Below are 17,236 nucleotides of genomic sequence, written 5' to 3' on the forward strand. Positions count from 1 at the left end.
CAAAATATTTTGGTGAATACAATTCAGGGATTCTGATCCTTGGTGCATTCACTCTGTCCACTTGTAGAGGAAGCTCATAACTCCTATACCATTTTGATTGCCATATATTTGCCATGAAACTGAAATTTATGTTTTATACTATTTTAATACTATATCATTTGTAAATTATTTCTTGAGCATTTTAAAACTATGTTCATAATGCCATTCAGATGCTAGCAGTTCACGCCAAAAGCATTTTAGAGGCATAGTTATCTCACACATAGTAGGTATAAACTTTTCTAGAGTCTGTATAATTCCTAGAAGCCTGTGTAATATCCACTTGTCTTTTGTTCTTGGAATCTTGAACTATTGCTCAGATTTTCTTTTAGATTTATGGTTTTAGTCCCTCAAATCTTAGAATATAGTCCATGTATTTTCGATTTGTCACTATTATATATATATATATATATATATATATATATATATATATATATATATATGCTGTGTTACTCAAATAATATATTCTACTGTATATTATATATATATATATATATATATATATATATATATATATATATATATATATATATATATATATATATATATATATATATATATATATATATATATATATATATATATATATACATATCTATATATATATTGTACTGTTTCTTGGAGCTTTTGTTCCCGGGCTGCCACTGAAAATGGGCTCCCAGCCTGATCAGACTTTCACGGTTAACAAATGTAATAAATAAATACAAATAAATATTTATTGTTATTTAAACTGAAATAATGCTATCTTTATTTACTTAACATATCTACTACTCTTTTGTTATGATCTTAGATCATCAGTTTTGCTTATGACATGCTTTAAACTTTCAATAATTTCCATAAATGCATTTTGGAATACCTCTAGTGCTGATGAAATACTAGTCAAGTTTAAGGAATCTGTATCTTCCCAGCAACATATTAAAAGTATTCTTCCTTTATCTCATTTTATTTTTCAGAAACATCTAGTACTGAAAGAAATATAGCACTTGGTATTCTTGAGACCACTTATTTAAGCAGTGGATTATGTTCTATTTAATTGGTCTATTCAGATCTTGTGGATCAGTATAACTGTGAATCTTGTCTTTTTTCCCAACAATGAGCATGCTGTTCACCTATTGCATTTGCTTTAATTGCTTCTTAATACTGCTTAGGTTTTCAGTTCTCTTCAGTTTCTGTTTAATTTTTTCGCTGGATTGCAAGAGATATTTTGGGGAATATGTATCACTGGCAGTGTGTGGATTAATTTGTGCATTATATTTTTGTGATCCCTTTCTAGAGCCAGTCTGTTCTGTGTAGGTTTTTAAGCTATTTTATTAGAGATCCTTTTCTTTTCACTTAAGCATAAATAATGACATAACAGTGTGTTAGTGTGTGACAGCTAATTTGTCTACTATACATATCTTTGCTGCTGTTTTGAAGCAAAATTAGTAAAAACGCATAGAAATGCATGCACAAGTGCAGCTTATAACCTCCCTAGTAACATGATGCAATGATATCAACCTAATATTTTTATTTTATGTAAAAGTGATAAGATCACTAGTCAAAATTATCTTTTAGATGACTTACTTATTGTTAAACACTGGCTTCAAGTATCTTCAAGTATCTCAGAGGGGTGGTTGAGAAGATGGGAAGTCTGAATGAAGAGGTCAAAGCTAGAATCAGTGGGGCTGCAGACAAATGACGTAAAGTGTCATGTGTAGTGTATCTAATAGAATGCCAAAGAAGTTGAAAAGTAGGGTGTACAAAACAGTGGTGCAACCAGTACCGCTGTATGGTACAGGAGCCTGGGCAGTAAAGGGAGAACAGATGAGGGAATGAAGCACCTGAGATGGGTGGTAGGATGCACACTGTGAGACAGATGAAGAAATGAGGAGATAAGAGCAGAAGCCAAAAGTAGCTCCGGTTGCAGAAAAGATCAAAGAGAACAGATTACGGTGGTTTGGACACATGCAGAAAAGCAGAAGACAATCTGGTGAGGAAGATTTGGGATAGATAGGAAGAAGGTAAAAGGAAACGAGGACATCCAGCAAACAGGTGGGTGGACTGTGTGAAAGAAGATCTGTGACAGTCAGGCATGAGTGTTGAAGAAGGCAGGAGTATGTCACTGAATTAAGAGAGTTAACACGATACCCCAGCCCTATGTAGAAAAAAATGAGAAAAAGGGGGATGATCTTCATTCAGACTTCCCTTCTCCTCAACCACCCCTCCCAGATACTTGAAGCTGGTAACTGGCTTTGGGGAGTCCATAATGAGTATCTTGTAATATAATTTTTGAGATTCTGACACCTCCTTTTTTTCCCTTTTAAAGAAATATTTCATTTAGGAGACTAGTTTCAAAAGAGATTTAATTGTTGGAAGAATCTGAAGAAAGAGTATCTTCAGATGCACACTCACAAGGAAGAGGGATAGAAGGAAGAGGGATAGATAACTGGGAGGTATAGTCTAAACCCTCATTATCACTGTCTTGAGAGGAAAGAAGTATTCTCTTTCTTTTAAAAAGGGAAGAAACTAAAACAGAAGTCTGGAAAAAATGAATGGTGTTAAATAAGCCCTTTGCAAAGTTGAACCTTTTGTGTGTGTGTGTGTGCTTCTTAGGTGTCTCAGGGGTCTTTACTGTTATGGTTTTAAGGAAGGAATCCGTAGAGTTGGACCTCCATAAATGACACAGTGATGTCCAGTACCTACCTCCTTTGCCTTCAGACAGTATAAAATGTGGTTCTCCCTTCCTAATATGTTCTGCCTGATGTATGGTCTGAAGGAATGTGCAGTTTTTCTAGGTCTTAGTGGTATCTAATGGGGACAAGCCAGAGAGACCAGCATATGCAGATTGACAGTTCAAAGGCTGCAAAGATACCTTAGTGGAGTCATTAGCACCAGACAGCAGAAAAGAGTTAGAAATCTGAGTCTGATCACTAACCTGTTGGATAATTTATTTTTATTTTTATTTTTCTATTGAGGGGAAAAGTCTGGTAAATGGGAATCTGACACCATGGTTATGCAAACAAAGTGTCTGAGGTACTTGTTCTTAAATAACATTTTCAAAGAATGTAACTGACTCCTTACTCTTTTAGGAGTAAAGGAAAGGTAGATTTGAAAGGACCTTACAATTCATTCATTCACCAAAAGATGCACCATAACCTTACCTTTTTGCAATTATGTTGAGTAATGTATTTTGGGTGGTTTGGGAAGAAATAAATAAATAGCTGTATGTATGAATGAACAGACTGATGGATGGATAGATGAGATCTGGTTCTTTGAAACAGAAGGTTGGAGCCCTGACTATTACCCAGGCAACTTGGCTTTAATTAGAGGCCCTGACACTGTAGCATTAAAAATGGAGAGGGAGACTGCTGTGGCACTCTGCTGCCCAGCTGCTGGCAATGTTTTTGCTTTAAGATTATGTGTTGGAAGTGATATTTCTGAATGATGTTAATATTTTGAAAAACTCTTAACAATAACACTGAATTCAGTTTGGAATCAGAAACTTGTTAGCATAATTATGGCCTGTAATACAGACAACAGTTTGATGTACACTAATTGCAACTGGTTAAAACTGTGAGCACTTTTATGTATATATACTTCCTTTGCAGATACTACAGCTACTCCTTGGTTTGTTATTGGAGCTGTTTCTGGTGGCTTACTTCTTTTAGTAGCTGTCCTCATCTATAGCAAATGTAAACAGGTAAGATTATGGTAATTTCTTTGGCAGATTGACTCAGTGAATAGCATCTTGTTTTACTACTGATTGTTGATCTTTCAATCTCTACAGAAACCCAGGTATGAGAGTCAGATGAAAATGGTGCAATTTATAAACTCCGCTGATAACGAGTACATCTATATCGACTGCAGTTTGTTGGACTACAATCCTAAATGGGAGTTTCCAAGAGAGAATCTGGAATTTGGTGAGAACCCTTTCAAACTTTCTGAGCTATTATTAATGCTCATTTTAAGATGAGCTCTAAATTTTATTTTGTTTTGTGTTTTGTTCAGGAAAGACCCTTGGTTCTGGTGCATTTGGGAAAGTTATGGAAGCGACTGCATATGGTATCTGTAAACCTGGTGTTTCAGTACAAGTTGCTGTTAAAATGCTTAAAGGTACCGTTATTAAGCATCTCATATTACTACTTACAGCAAATTAATGTAAAAACAGTGCAGCTTTTGAAATGAAGGTAGCTTTGGCTTTATTAGTATGCATTGTCAACATTGGTGGAATATGGCAAACTGCAGAGTGAAACTTGAATCTATGGATGGGTAAAAGAAAATGTACTCTAGGACTGTCCCTGTACTACTACTAATGGACAGAGACAGCTCCTAAATGTTTTATCCTATGGATGGGTCCCCTTAAACTATGCATGGTATTATCCAATTTATTCTCACCAAGGGTAATATATAATTACTGATGATGGGATGGGTAAGACCAGCTTAATACCAAATGGGATACGTTAATTCAAGTACAAAAAGGAAAATTGCAAAAGCCTAAAATGGCCCACAAGGGAAGCTAGCCTAGTACTTACCTATGAACCTATAAAATAATGGGACTGATGTTGGTGGTTCTGAGTCCTTTAAGTTTACAGAGCAATTTCTAATCATAGGTAAACTATTTACAGCTGATTCAGTCTTTTAATTACTTTTATTAAATAAAGATTTATTATTTTTTTTTAGGAAAGGAGGATTAACAGGGAAGTGACAAAAAGGAGACTGACATATGGGTGTAGTAATATTTCACTCAATTAGCCCCACACGGATTTCTATCACCATCATCATCATCATTCTCAATCCCCCTTTCCCCATTTTCAACATAGAGTTGGGGTGTTATGTCACTGTCTCCACCTCTCTTGATTCAATGCCACTTTCCTTCCTTCTTCGACAGTCATGCTTGAGTGTCATAGGTCTTCTCTCACTCAGTCCACTGCCTTACCGGAAAGCCTCATTTCTGTTTGCCTTTTTCCTCTCTGTCCCACATCTTCTTCACCAAATCCTCTTCTGCTTTCCTGTACATGCCTGAGCTATAATAATCTATTCTCTTTGACTTTCATTAGAACTGGAAATAGTTTGCCTTCTGTGATGATGTCATAATTTCTTTGTCCCACAGTGTACATCCTACCACCCATTTAGGCACTCCATCTCTATCACCTCTAGCTTCCTCAGCTGCTCTGTCTTAACTGCTCTAGTTTCTGTACCATACAGTAGTAATGGTCACACCACTGTTTTGTACACTTTATTCTTCATCTTCTTTGGCATTTTTCTTCCACACTTTATGGCTGACACTCTGTGCCAAATAGCTGTAGACCCCATGATTATATTTTTGACCTCCTCATTCAGACTTCCATTCTCCTCAACCATCCCTCTCAGATACTTAAAGCTGTTAACCTGTTCCACTATTTTTCCTTCTATCTCAATTTTCAGTTTCTTCTAATTTCCCCAGTTTGCTTCCATGACAGCTGTCATGTTTGTACTTAGTTTTATCTCATGTGCTTTCAGTTTTTCATTTCATTACACTATCATTTACAGAAAATCCAGTTCAAAGTCTGCTTGTAATGCCTCCAAATCTGCATGCAGCAGCTTTGTTGATCTGCCCTCTTCATCCTGCTTGCTGCTGTAGTCCATCACAAGCATACCTCTCAACCTTTTAGAGCAAAAATCTGGACAAAGCCATAAATAACTTGGTGACAAAGGCCCAAAAATAGGGACAATTTTTAAATATTGCTCTTACAAACTTAGAAAGTTGACAGAATAACAGGTTTTGCATGAAATTTCTGAAGGGTGTGACTTTTGAAATTGAAATGTCTGTCATTATTTTCTGACTTCAGTCTTTAATGGTTTGCCAAAACAACACACTTTTATAAAAAAACAGACCAAATATATGAGGCACAAATCTGGACATTCTGTGAAAATCTGTACAGTTGAGACATATGATCAAAAGAATGAATAGCAGTGGGCTCAGATTTGAACCCTAATGCACACCCACTCCCATTGGGAACTGATATGAGTCTGTACACTGTCTGTACTTGTGTCGTTGGGTCCTTGTACATAGTCTTTACTATTTCTATCAAAGTTTACAGGACTTTGAAACATCACTCGACTGCCCAAATCAGCTTTCTTAAGACCTTGTGATATACTTTCTCCAAGTCTTGGAATAGCCAGTTGGAGTATTTTCGCATCTCTAGTTTCTTCACCATATGTTTTGGTGTAAACACTGGGTTGATTGTGCTGCATACTGATTTGAATTTGAACTGCTCATCTCCCATTTTACTTTCCACTATATGTATTTATTTATCACTCAAGGTCTCCAGAACTTTCATGCAGTGTGACAGGAGTTTGATGCTTCTGGATGGCACACAGTTGTGAATGGCCCTTTTGTTGTTGTTGTACACTGACTCTGGAATGCTTATTTTTCAGGCATCTGGGATACAATTTCTGTCCGACTCCAAAGTTATACCTCCTGGTTATAATATCATCCATAATGACTGTATAAAGAGGAAAGGTGGTAGTATTTACTTTAATATTTCCCAGTATCTACCACATTTCCCCTTAACAGTAAGTCAACACCAAAATTCAGTTCAACAAAGCTTCTTATTTCTTTACTCAAAATAGTTATAAACAAATATGTATTACTGTCCTTTGTATCCCTCCTGGTAACAATGCAACTATACTGGAAGATATCCTAGATTGGCTATCCATAACATTTACACAAGAAAATATTACTAGGTGATGTGAATGTCAGTTGGTAGGACATAAACTCTAACTCCCCTAGATCTAGCATGAACTTATATGATTTCACTCAACTAATTAATAGCCCCATGCATTATAGCAAAACATCAAATTCTTTATTAGACTGGATCCTAGCATCAGACCCTGGCAAATACTCCACTGCAGGTACAATGTTAGACTCTCTCAGTGATCCTATCCCAATAAATATGACTAGACATTTGACATATCCAGTTAAACAGCAAATTTATAAAACAACATGCAACCTTTCCAAGTTTAACCCAGAAATGTTCATTACTACGCTATCATCTATTAACTGGAACTTTCGAAAAATCATCCCCATAGATGATGCTATAATTTAATTAAAACAACTTTTCTAAATATCCTAAATAACCTTGTACCTCCGAAAAGAAAGATACTGAAAACAAATAATGCAATTTGGCTATCCAAAAAGAGTAGAATGCTAATGCAGGATAGAAAAAAGCATGGAAAGAATGGCAAACATTTAAAACACCTCAATATCTCGAAAACTTCAGAATGCTCCACAATCATACTAAAAAGAAAAATAAATGAAAACAAAAAATGATGCTATAATAACTTTCATTAAATACTACATATAGCCCTAAAACTTTTTGGACATCCATTAAAGAAATCTTACATCCTGGCCAAAAATTCAACTCAAACACTCTCCTGATAACTCACCTCTCAAAACTATAATACAATCCAATCTTATTTTATGGATAGTATAGCATCTCTAACCAAGGAGTCCTCAACATCTTAATCCCAACCCTGTCCAACAACCACATATCACCACATCCACTTTCACCTTCAAAACTGTGCCTATTCTCATATAAAACTACTCCTAAACTCAAACTGTGCTAGCTGATAGCCTTCCAAATGAGTACCTAAAAATAGCAGCCAGAAGTATTGCATATCCTGTCTCAATTCTTATAAATAGGTTAATCCAGGAATGTCATGTTCCCTATCTCTCTTGAAAAAGTCATACATTATCCCTCTGCAAAATGGGGGAAATTCAACAGACATTATTAAATTTAGGCCTGTAGCAATCTTATCTCCCCTCATAAAATACTTTAAAAAATGTATTCAGAAACAATCGCTAAACAATCTACTGCAAGAAGAACTCCTATCCCCTACACAACATTGCTTCCATCTTTCCCATAGTACTAGGATTGTCCTTCTGACCTATACAGATACTGTCAATAAAGCTAGAGATATCAGCAAGCTAGACTCTTCCTTATTTCTAGACTTGTCTAAAGCCTTTGACACAGTCTGCCACAGTAAAGTTCTACTTCAAATGTTCTCACTAGGTCTGTCTCAACCCACCCTTCTGTGGTTCAAAAGCTACCTGTCCAATAGGTATCAGTCAGTAAAATGTCACTCCATGCTTTCTCCTTATCTCCTATTTACCACCAGAAGACCACAAGGCTCTATCATTGGTCCCCTCCTCTTTAATATTTTCACCTACACCCTCTATACATCCACACAACAGGCCACCCTAATACAATACACTGATGATTCCACTCATATGCACATCTGACAACATGGTACACTTCCAAAAAATTACTCAGCAAGCTTTTCCAGCCACTGAAACATGGCTTCATAACTCACAACTCATGCTTACCCCAAAAAAGACCAAACTACTACTTTCCCCCCAAATCCCTCTTTCATGAATAAAAGACAAAATGTAAAGTCCTTTCTCTTGATAATACAACCATTGAAGTCACTTCTCATAGCAAACTATTAGTGGTGATAGGGAAGGATAATCTTACATTCAACCTGCATATACAAAATTGCATAAGAAAAATTTGGGTCAACATCATAAGCTTGAAAGCTTAAAAGAGCAAACGCTCTTTTATCGAGCTGTAAATATCGAAACCACTAAATAGCAAAAGCACGGAACAGCAATTTTTTTCCCAGGGAAAAAAAAAATCACTGGGCCATTTTTGGGACTTTACCATTTCCTCCACTGTGGTGCAATCTTGGAGTTGGTATATTTAAGTAGGAGGGTGTGGAGGGGAGCACCCCACTTTATTTTGTGTTTGCATTTGTTTTTTTTTTGTTTGTTTTTGTGGAGCAGCAATTTTTCTTCCCTGGGAAAAAAAATCGCCATTCTGTGTTTTCACTATTTAGTGGTTTCAATATTTACAGTTCAATAAAAGAGCGTTCGCTCTTTTAAGCTTTTGAGCTTATAATATAGACCCGAAAAAATTCATCAAAAACTAGGGATGCTTTTCAGAGCCAAAAACTTTCTCACCAGTGCAACTAAAACTACAGTTACCAGTATTTATATCTTCCCCAATCTTCTTTATGCTGCTCCAATCTTTATTAACCTCCAGGGTTCACAAAAATTAAAACTTGAACAGTGCTATAACAAAGTTGTTAAATTTGCAGCAAATTCCCCTTTCAGAACTCACCACTGTATAGCACTGAAAAGTCTAAACAGGTTAGAATTGCCACATCATCTAACATATACACAACTTCTTACCACCTATAAAATTATCCAGCATCCATCTACCTGTCAGCACTAAAAACATCCTGTGATCCTGTGAGTAAAACCTCCTGTCTGTCTACAGACCCAGCAAATCTGCTGGACATTAAATTCCTAGAATTCCTTACCTGTATCCATCACTTCTGTACCCTTCCATCTTTCAAAACCACTTTGAAAGACTTCCTCATTAAAATTTTGCTCTGTTCTTTCTCAAAACCAAGATAAAATATATCCCTAAATGTGAACAAGTACATTTTCATTCATTATACATTCTTACTCTCCCTTCTTCACTTACTTCCTTACTGCTATCAAATTCTCTTCCCTGACTTTCTCTCTAAATATACCATCCCCGTTTTCCCTCACTTCATATTACAATTCCAATTTCTATTAGACTAACTTGCTTTAATTTCTCTGCAAATTGTATAACATTTCTCTAAATATTAAATAATTGTTATATACCTTGTATAGATTCTTAACCAATGTTTTATATCATGTCTGATTGTTATAATTATTTAAACTGCAGATGTTTTTGTTTTATTGTTGAAGATTGTAAAATTATTGTTCTTAACATGTTTTGTAATAATTTGGATCTTTTCTTCACAGGCCTTGGCTGAAAATGGGCTTCTACCCAGTCGGGCTTTCTAGTAATCAAATGTCAATCAAACAACTAGTCAATAAATAAATAAATAAATAGATATTGCAATGAGTACCCTCAGGAGACATTTTTCCCTAACTCACCCAACATCTTGATCATACCTGCTGTGACCTCATCTGAGGCTGTTGCTTTCCCTGACCTATTTTTTTATTAGTGCTGGTCTTACTTCTTCTAGGGTAGGCTGTTCTTCTTTCAACGTAGGCTATGTATAGAGCAGTACAGCTTCTGTGGGGTAAGAGTATAAATACCTTTGCCAAGTATTTATGGTTTGTAAAGCTGCTTTTAGCTGTAAGGATTTCTGTAAAAACGGTTTATTTTCACTGATTGCACAGTTGGAGCATTTAGGTATAATAGTAATAGTAGTCTAAATAGGAAAGATACCTGTATATAATACAGTTATTTTGGCACACTATGCATTTTAATTAATTGTATTACTCTAAATGGATTTTAAGGACTTGAGAAGTTGAATTATCCACTTGATAATGACCATGTTGCATATTCCTCACAGTCTGTAAACTCTTAAGAACACCTGTTTAGCTGTATTATTGATGTTAAGTTTCAGCAATTTAATAGTGGATCTAGTATTTGTAGATGATGAACTGTGTGCATGTCCATAAATGACTGCATCTAGCTACCTATGCATGAAACCTAGACAGTTTTTATGCTATTTTGCATTTGTGTTCTTGTGTTCTTCTGTTTTAAAGTGTTAGTTGACTGTTCAAAGCTGAGAAGTACAAGCTTGCTTGGAGTTTTGTTTGATTTTGGGTGCCACTTGGCTATTTCCCTGCTTATTACATACTGCTACACTGTAACACCATCCTGTTATAAGCATTATTCAGTGGATGCGGTGTGTGGTGTTAGAGGCTATGCTCTATAATACCGAATTTTGTACATTGTTAACCTTTTTCTTTTTTCATCCTCTATAGAGGAGGTGGATTTGGCATGATAGCTAATGTCTTTTCTTCATAGACACAAAGTACATGGTTTGATTCAGACCTGGGGTTATTGGCTAGCCTTAAAATGGTCTTTTGGCGCAGTTAGCCTAGTATTCACCTATGAGCCAATGGAAGTTTTGAAGAACATCTCATGACAGTCAGAATGTGTGTTCCTAATTCCTGTGTTTTAGAGCTTTTGAATTTTGTGGATTGCGGACCTCATTCTCTGAACCTGTTTTGAAGGCATCTTATAGACTTCCTGAATCTCATAGGCCTGCAAAGATCGGCAGGGTCAAGTCTGACCAGCTGTTATCCAGATGCAGTGGAACATGTTCTGATCTGGTTTTTTACTTATGTGGATTTTGCGGTCCTGAAAGTGGTGCTGGGGTGGGTTTTAAGCAACAGGACACTTTAGAACTCTAATTATCAACTTGCATTCAGTAATTCTGGATATTATCAGAAAGCTGTATCTCTAAGGGTAGCTTTTAGGGTAGCTTGATTTGACTGTTAGATTTCTGCATTATTATTACTTTACTGTTGCTACTTGCTTGGTCATCCATTCTTTTATTTCAGGATATCATACATAGAGTACTTAGACATTAAAAAGGTCCCTATACTGACTTTTTGGTTAAAAGAGTAACTTTAAAATATATATATTCAAGAAAGTAAACTATAAAATTGAAACTCAGGGGACAGCAACAATCTATCTGGCTGATGTTCTTGTAGCAGCGATTTTCAGGTGACCAGCACACACCAAGTTGTAAAATCCAGTGTACTGGATTTTTTTTTTTTTTTACTTCAGTACTTTATGTCTGCTGGTTGTCTGTATTCCAAAGTTCATAACAATGTTCTCAGAGAGAGTTATACATTTTGTGAAGCAGGACCTCTCACTCTAAAATTCAAGCTGACATTGCTAGAACATGATTTATTTACTTAAGTTAAAGTCAAGCTTTCTTTAGTGTTTGCACCCACATTTTTGTGTTTTAAAGTTGCAAGCTATCATAGCATCATACGCTCCCTTTAGCACCACACCTTACTAACTAGAAAACAGTTTATCCTGATAGCCAGGAACCAGGTATTAGTATCCAGGATGAACCCGCTGAGCCCTACTAGCCTGAGCAAGGTAACATGACTAGCAGTCACCAGAGGTAAGCAAGGTAGAGTGCTTCTATTCCCCTATTAACTGTAAGAAAGAACTATTCCCTGGCACTATCAGGGAGCCTGTGAACAATTCCATGTGTGCATTGCCTGGGTGTCTATTACATCCATTTAAAATAATACTGCTGGACTATTTGCTGAATCTTCAATGGATGTCACCAGGGGCAGTGTTGCTGTTACAAATGAAATGAAACACCTGTCCATCAGCCATTTATTCCCACCCTTTATCTAGACCACTGTTTTTAGATTTACTTTTTGACTAACTCAGTAACCAGAAGTGTGGTTGTAATGTGAAAATTTCTTGGTAATCTCTACTTGATCTTTAAATGTCAGTCGGTTGATCTTCTCAAAAAATAGAATACCTTTGATTCCACCTTGGCCCAGAAGGATAGCCTTTACTGTTTCACTTTGTATCAGCCAAAGCCTGTTATTAGAAAAATTCATATTCTAATTGGGTAATGAAGAATCTATTCCTAACAATGCCACCTGACGAGTCAGATGTGGTCAGTCCATCTATTATCTCAGTCACATCTGGAAGAAGGCCTAATATTTCATAATAAGGTGAATCTTCAGAATAAAGTTCTGCATATAATAGTATGGGATAGAACACATTGACAGTTGTTATTCATTTATACTTTTTGTTGCTAAATAACTTTAATTTTGCACTGAATCTGAGGCAAAGACAGCATCAAAACATGGTTACAAATATGCACAAACATCCTCATAAAAGTTGACTTTCTAAGTTTATAAGAACAACATTTAAATACCAGAATATGGACAGCAATACTCCTGCTACTCAGAAAATCCATCAATTCCAGACTTATTAAATGATTTTATAGCACACTTGTCTTTTGCATTTTTGATTAGTGATTGTAATCTGGTAGGACAGATTGAGACCAGCTAGATCTTGGTAATAGAAAATGGCACTATCAACATGAAATGTCATCTCATTACTGTGACTGAGTATCAACATAAAATGTCATCTCATTACTGTGACTGGAGTGAGCATGTGTATAGTATCAACATGAAATGTCATCTCATTACTGTGACTGAGTATCAACATGAAATGTCATCTCATTAAGTATCAACATGAAATGTCATCTCATTCATGTGTATAGTATCAACATGAAATGTCATCTCATTACTGTGACTGGAGTGAGCATGTGTGTAGTATCAACATGAAATGTCATCTCATTACTGCGACTGGAGTGAGCATGTGTGTAGTATCAACATGAAATGTCATCTCATTACTGCGACTGGAGTGAGCATGTGTGTAGTATCAACATGAAATGTCATCTCATTACTGTGACTGGAGTGAGCATGTGTGTAGTATCAACATGAAATGTCATCTCATTACTGTGACTGGAGTGAGCATGTGTGTAGTATCAACATGAAATGTCATCTCATTACTGCGACTGGAGTGAGCATGTGTGTAGTATCAACATGAAATGTCACCTCATTACTGCGACTGGAGTGAGCATGTGTGTAGTATCAACATGAAATGCCACCTTATTATTGCGACTGGAGTGAGCATGTGTGTAGTATCAACATGAAATGTCACCTCATTGCTGCGACTGGAGTGAGCATGTGTGTAGTATCAACATGAAATGCCACCTTATTACTGCGACTGGAGTGAGCATGTGTGTAGTATCAGCATGAAATGTCACCTCATTACTGCGACTGGAGTGAGCATGTGTGTAGTATCTACATGGAATGCCACCTCATTACTGCGACTGGAGTGAGCATGTGTGTAGTATCAACATGAAATGCCGCCTCATTACTGCGCGTGGAGTGAGCATGTGTGTAGTATCAACATGAAATGCCACCTCATTACTGCGACTGGAGTGAGCATGTGTGATGCCACCTCATTACTGCAACTGGAGTGAGCATATCTGTAGGAGGCTGACAAGGGCCAGTTGAATTTAACCGAGCTTGTCACAACACAAAGCATGGTTTCTCAAGCCATAATTGTCAAGCAAAGATGATCTTGCTTCTTCTCAGGATTTGACCCTTGAAACATACCTAAGTTTGCTGCCGGGATACTCACAACCTGAGGTTTATGCAGTAAATTGGAATGAGCACCAACAGACAAAGAAGGGTCACCTCAGTGAAACTTCAGTTATAAGATGGCCTATAATTTGCAGAACTGGTGCATACTATGTATAAAATACCAGAACCCTGCTTAATTCATAGACAGAACATTTCTCATAGGAGCAACAAAATGTCTTAATGTGTTCCTGGAGGAGTCCAGGCATACAGCTGCTATGAAAGTGAGGATCCACAGCATAGTCTGTGATTCACAAATGTATTCGAAACATAATCCTAACAAAAAGCATTACAACACTGTTATAAATCTCACTAGCATACATTTAGATCACTTCATTATCACTCTGTGTATGTACAACTGGAATATTTTTCATACACTACCATTAGACACTGTTGTGACTCATTTTAACAATTCTTGGTTATCTATCCTAAACAAGTTTACTCTACTAAGAACCATAAGAGTGAAGGTAAACTTCTTGGGTAACTTAAAAAAAATGAAGAATTAATGAAAACTAGGGACAAGGCTTAGACATCTTGATTGCACAATAAAATGTATATGAACCAACCAAAGTTTATATAACTAGAAAACAAAGTCAAACATCTCATTAAAACAGATGAAGTTTGGTAACAAACAAATTTGTCCAGGGATATCATCAGAAGGGGGTTAGATAAATATATTAGAGAGAGTTAAGAGGGTGGGGGGATGAAAGGGTTAAATAGGAAGGTGGGATGACTGGGATGAAGTGAGGAAAAGGGGGAGGGGATTAAGGGGTTTAGGCAAGTGTAGCTGGGTAAGGGTATCACATTTTGGTGTGAACTTGCTAAGGCAAGGTCATGTCCTAGACGACCTGCAGATATCCCAGGGCAGCAGGTAGGCCTGGGTTAATGGTAGATGGTGGGTTGGTCATTGGATGATGGTTTATATTTAATATTTTTTTTTGTCTGTCTTCTCCCTCTCATGGTAGATTTGCTGATTTGCCATGGTTGGGGCTGTTGGATGTGGGTAAGCCTCAGCAGGGACAGTGAAGGTGGCTCGAGTTGGCCTTTCTCTTGTTGTAGGTGCCCTCTTGTCTTTGACAGGTTTTGAGTCTTGTAGAAGGGAGGGCCTAATTGTGGTAACCTTAAGCTAACTCATTACATGGCTCCAAAATGCATTGTGACTCCAGGAAAGATTAAAGAAACATGAGTATATAGCTGCAAGGATAGGTAAGGGGCTTGCAGTTGTTGGTTGTGGTTTGCAGAATTGTGATGCTGTGGCTTAATGGTGCAGGTTCATTGATTGTGTGGTTCTGAGGCATGCATTGGTAGTGGGAGCGGGAGAGAGACAGGAGTGGCATACCTCTCAATGGTACAGATCTCGTGCAGTCCTAGAATGTAGTTCTTTTTTTCATGTTTTTTTTTCACATTTTCACATACGATCCTGGTGGCATACTGTTGAGGGTTGAAATCAGCACATAATGATATACATTTGATTTTCAGCCTGAAGCTGTTGTTTTCAGTATTTCAGTGGCTTAATGAGCAGTTGCTGTTTTGATTGCTCCCCATCTTGCATGCGTGGTGAAAGCAGGTGCCATCCAGGAATAATGACCGTCTCCTCCACATGATCAGTGAGGCTGTAACAATCGTGAAGGGGTTGGTGCACTTTAGGTTGTTTTCTCCTTCATAGTTGTTGTGGGAAGTTGACATGGACATCCAGAGTGTGGAAAATTCTTTCTCAAATGTTTAGTACTTGGCTTTGTCCAGGTTTATTGTGTTATGAAAGAATAACGGTTTTGTAACATTTGTTCTGTATAGTCGGGCAGATTGCTGGGATGATGTGAGGAGTTAGGTCACTAAGTGACTGAGGTTGTCAGGCAGATCACAGGAATGATGTGAGGAGTCAAGTCGCTAAGAGATGACTTACATTGACTTTCAGAAAGAAAAGGTAATGTAAACACGGTTGCGTATTGTATATGGGGAGGCTTGGTGGATGGTGCAGAGAATTAAGGCTCTTACCCTGTCATAACCAGATTCGGTGATTCTCCATCATCACACATCATGTTTATCTCTCATTTTTTTATACAGTACTGTCCAGAGCTGTGCGGACTTCCTGAAGGGAGAGCATAACAAAAAAAAAAAAGACAAACTCATTTCTGACCAATCCAACATTTGCTGACAACCATTAGATGCTGAGTTCTTGTGTTGAGGTAATTACAAGAATAATTAATCAAACTAAATAGTTGGGGCTTCATAGGTTACATGTCAATTTCCCTTGCAGTTTTATGGGAGGTGTTCCAGTGTAATTAATCTGAGTGAACCATTGTAGACGGCAGTTAGAAAATAACAGATACTCGAGGTTCCGACTTCATATGCTGCAGAAAATTCATGCTAATGCACACCTGTTATAGTTAGTGGTCTAGTTGTAAGACCATTAAGTCCATTTTCATAAATTATGGTTTTATGGCAAATTAGTGGCAAACCATGTTAATAGGGCAGACACGGTGGTGCAGCGGTTAGCATTGCTGCCTCACAGCAAGAGGTTCTCCAGTTCGATTCTCGGCTGGGGTGCCTTCTATGCGGAGTCTGCATGTCCTCCCTGTGGTCACGTGGGTTTCCTCTGGGTGCTCCGGTTTGCTCCCACATCCCAAAGACATGAGTAGGTGGATTGGACATTCTAAATTGGCCCTAGGTGTGAGTGTGTGCGTGTGTGTGCCTTCTGTGGAAGGTTGGGCGCCAGGCTGGCAGCTCGACACTGTAAAACTCCACTGCCAATCATGAGCGGACAGATGATCTGCTGTGGTGACCCCTAACCGGGAAAAGCCGAAAGAAGAAAAAGAAGTGGCAAACCATGTTAGACTACAGTTAGCAAATAACAGATATTCGAGGTTCAGACTTAATACCCTGCAGAACATTCATGTTAAGGCAATCCTGTTATGCTCTCGACTTCTAGAGACTGATATACAAAATTGTCCCTATTTTGGGCTTTCTTTACATTTTGGGACTTTTGGCAGGTCCTGTGCTGTGGTCACCTTATGGGCTTACTTGTATGCAGTTATAGTCAAGAGAATCCATATCTTTCTTCTATATTCAGTATTTTTATAATATCTTTATTATTTTATAAATTACAAATGGACAGTTGTATGAGATCATACTATAAATGTTTACTGTGATGGTCTATATTCTGCACTTGACATGAGAAGTACAGGGAATTAT

The 17,236-nt window shown here is 37.3% G+C and overlaps 1 protein-coding gene across 1 annotated transcript in view; it reads left to right on the plus strand.

Annotated features, from left to right (window-relative positions):
- LOC122803248 (receptor-type tyrosine-protein kinase FLT3-like) overlaps nucleotides 1-17,236 on the plus strand; it is a 495,076-nt gene that overhangs the window by 121,488 nt on the left and 356,352 nt on the right. Inside the window, exons 4-6 of the mRNA XM_044072843.1 lie at nucleotides 3,624-3,715; nucleotides 3,803-3,935; nucleotides 4,024-4,128. Coding sequence (XP_043928778.1) covers nucleotides 3,624-3,715; nucleotides 3,803-3,935; nucleotides 4,024-4,128 — 330 coding nt within the window. The remainder of the gene's footprint in view (nucleotides 1-3,623; nucleotides 3,716-3,802; nucleotides 3,936-4,023; nucleotides 4,129-17,236) is intronic.

This window comes from Protopterus annectens, chromosome 5.part1 (genome assembly GCF_019279795.1).
Source record: "Protopterus annectens isolate FY-2018-M chromosome 5.part1, PAN1.0, whole genome shotgun sequence".
In the NCBI taxonomy this organism is placed as follows: domain Eukaryota; kingdom Metazoa; phylum Chordata; order Ceratodontiformes; family Protopteridae; genus Protopterus; species Protopterus annectens.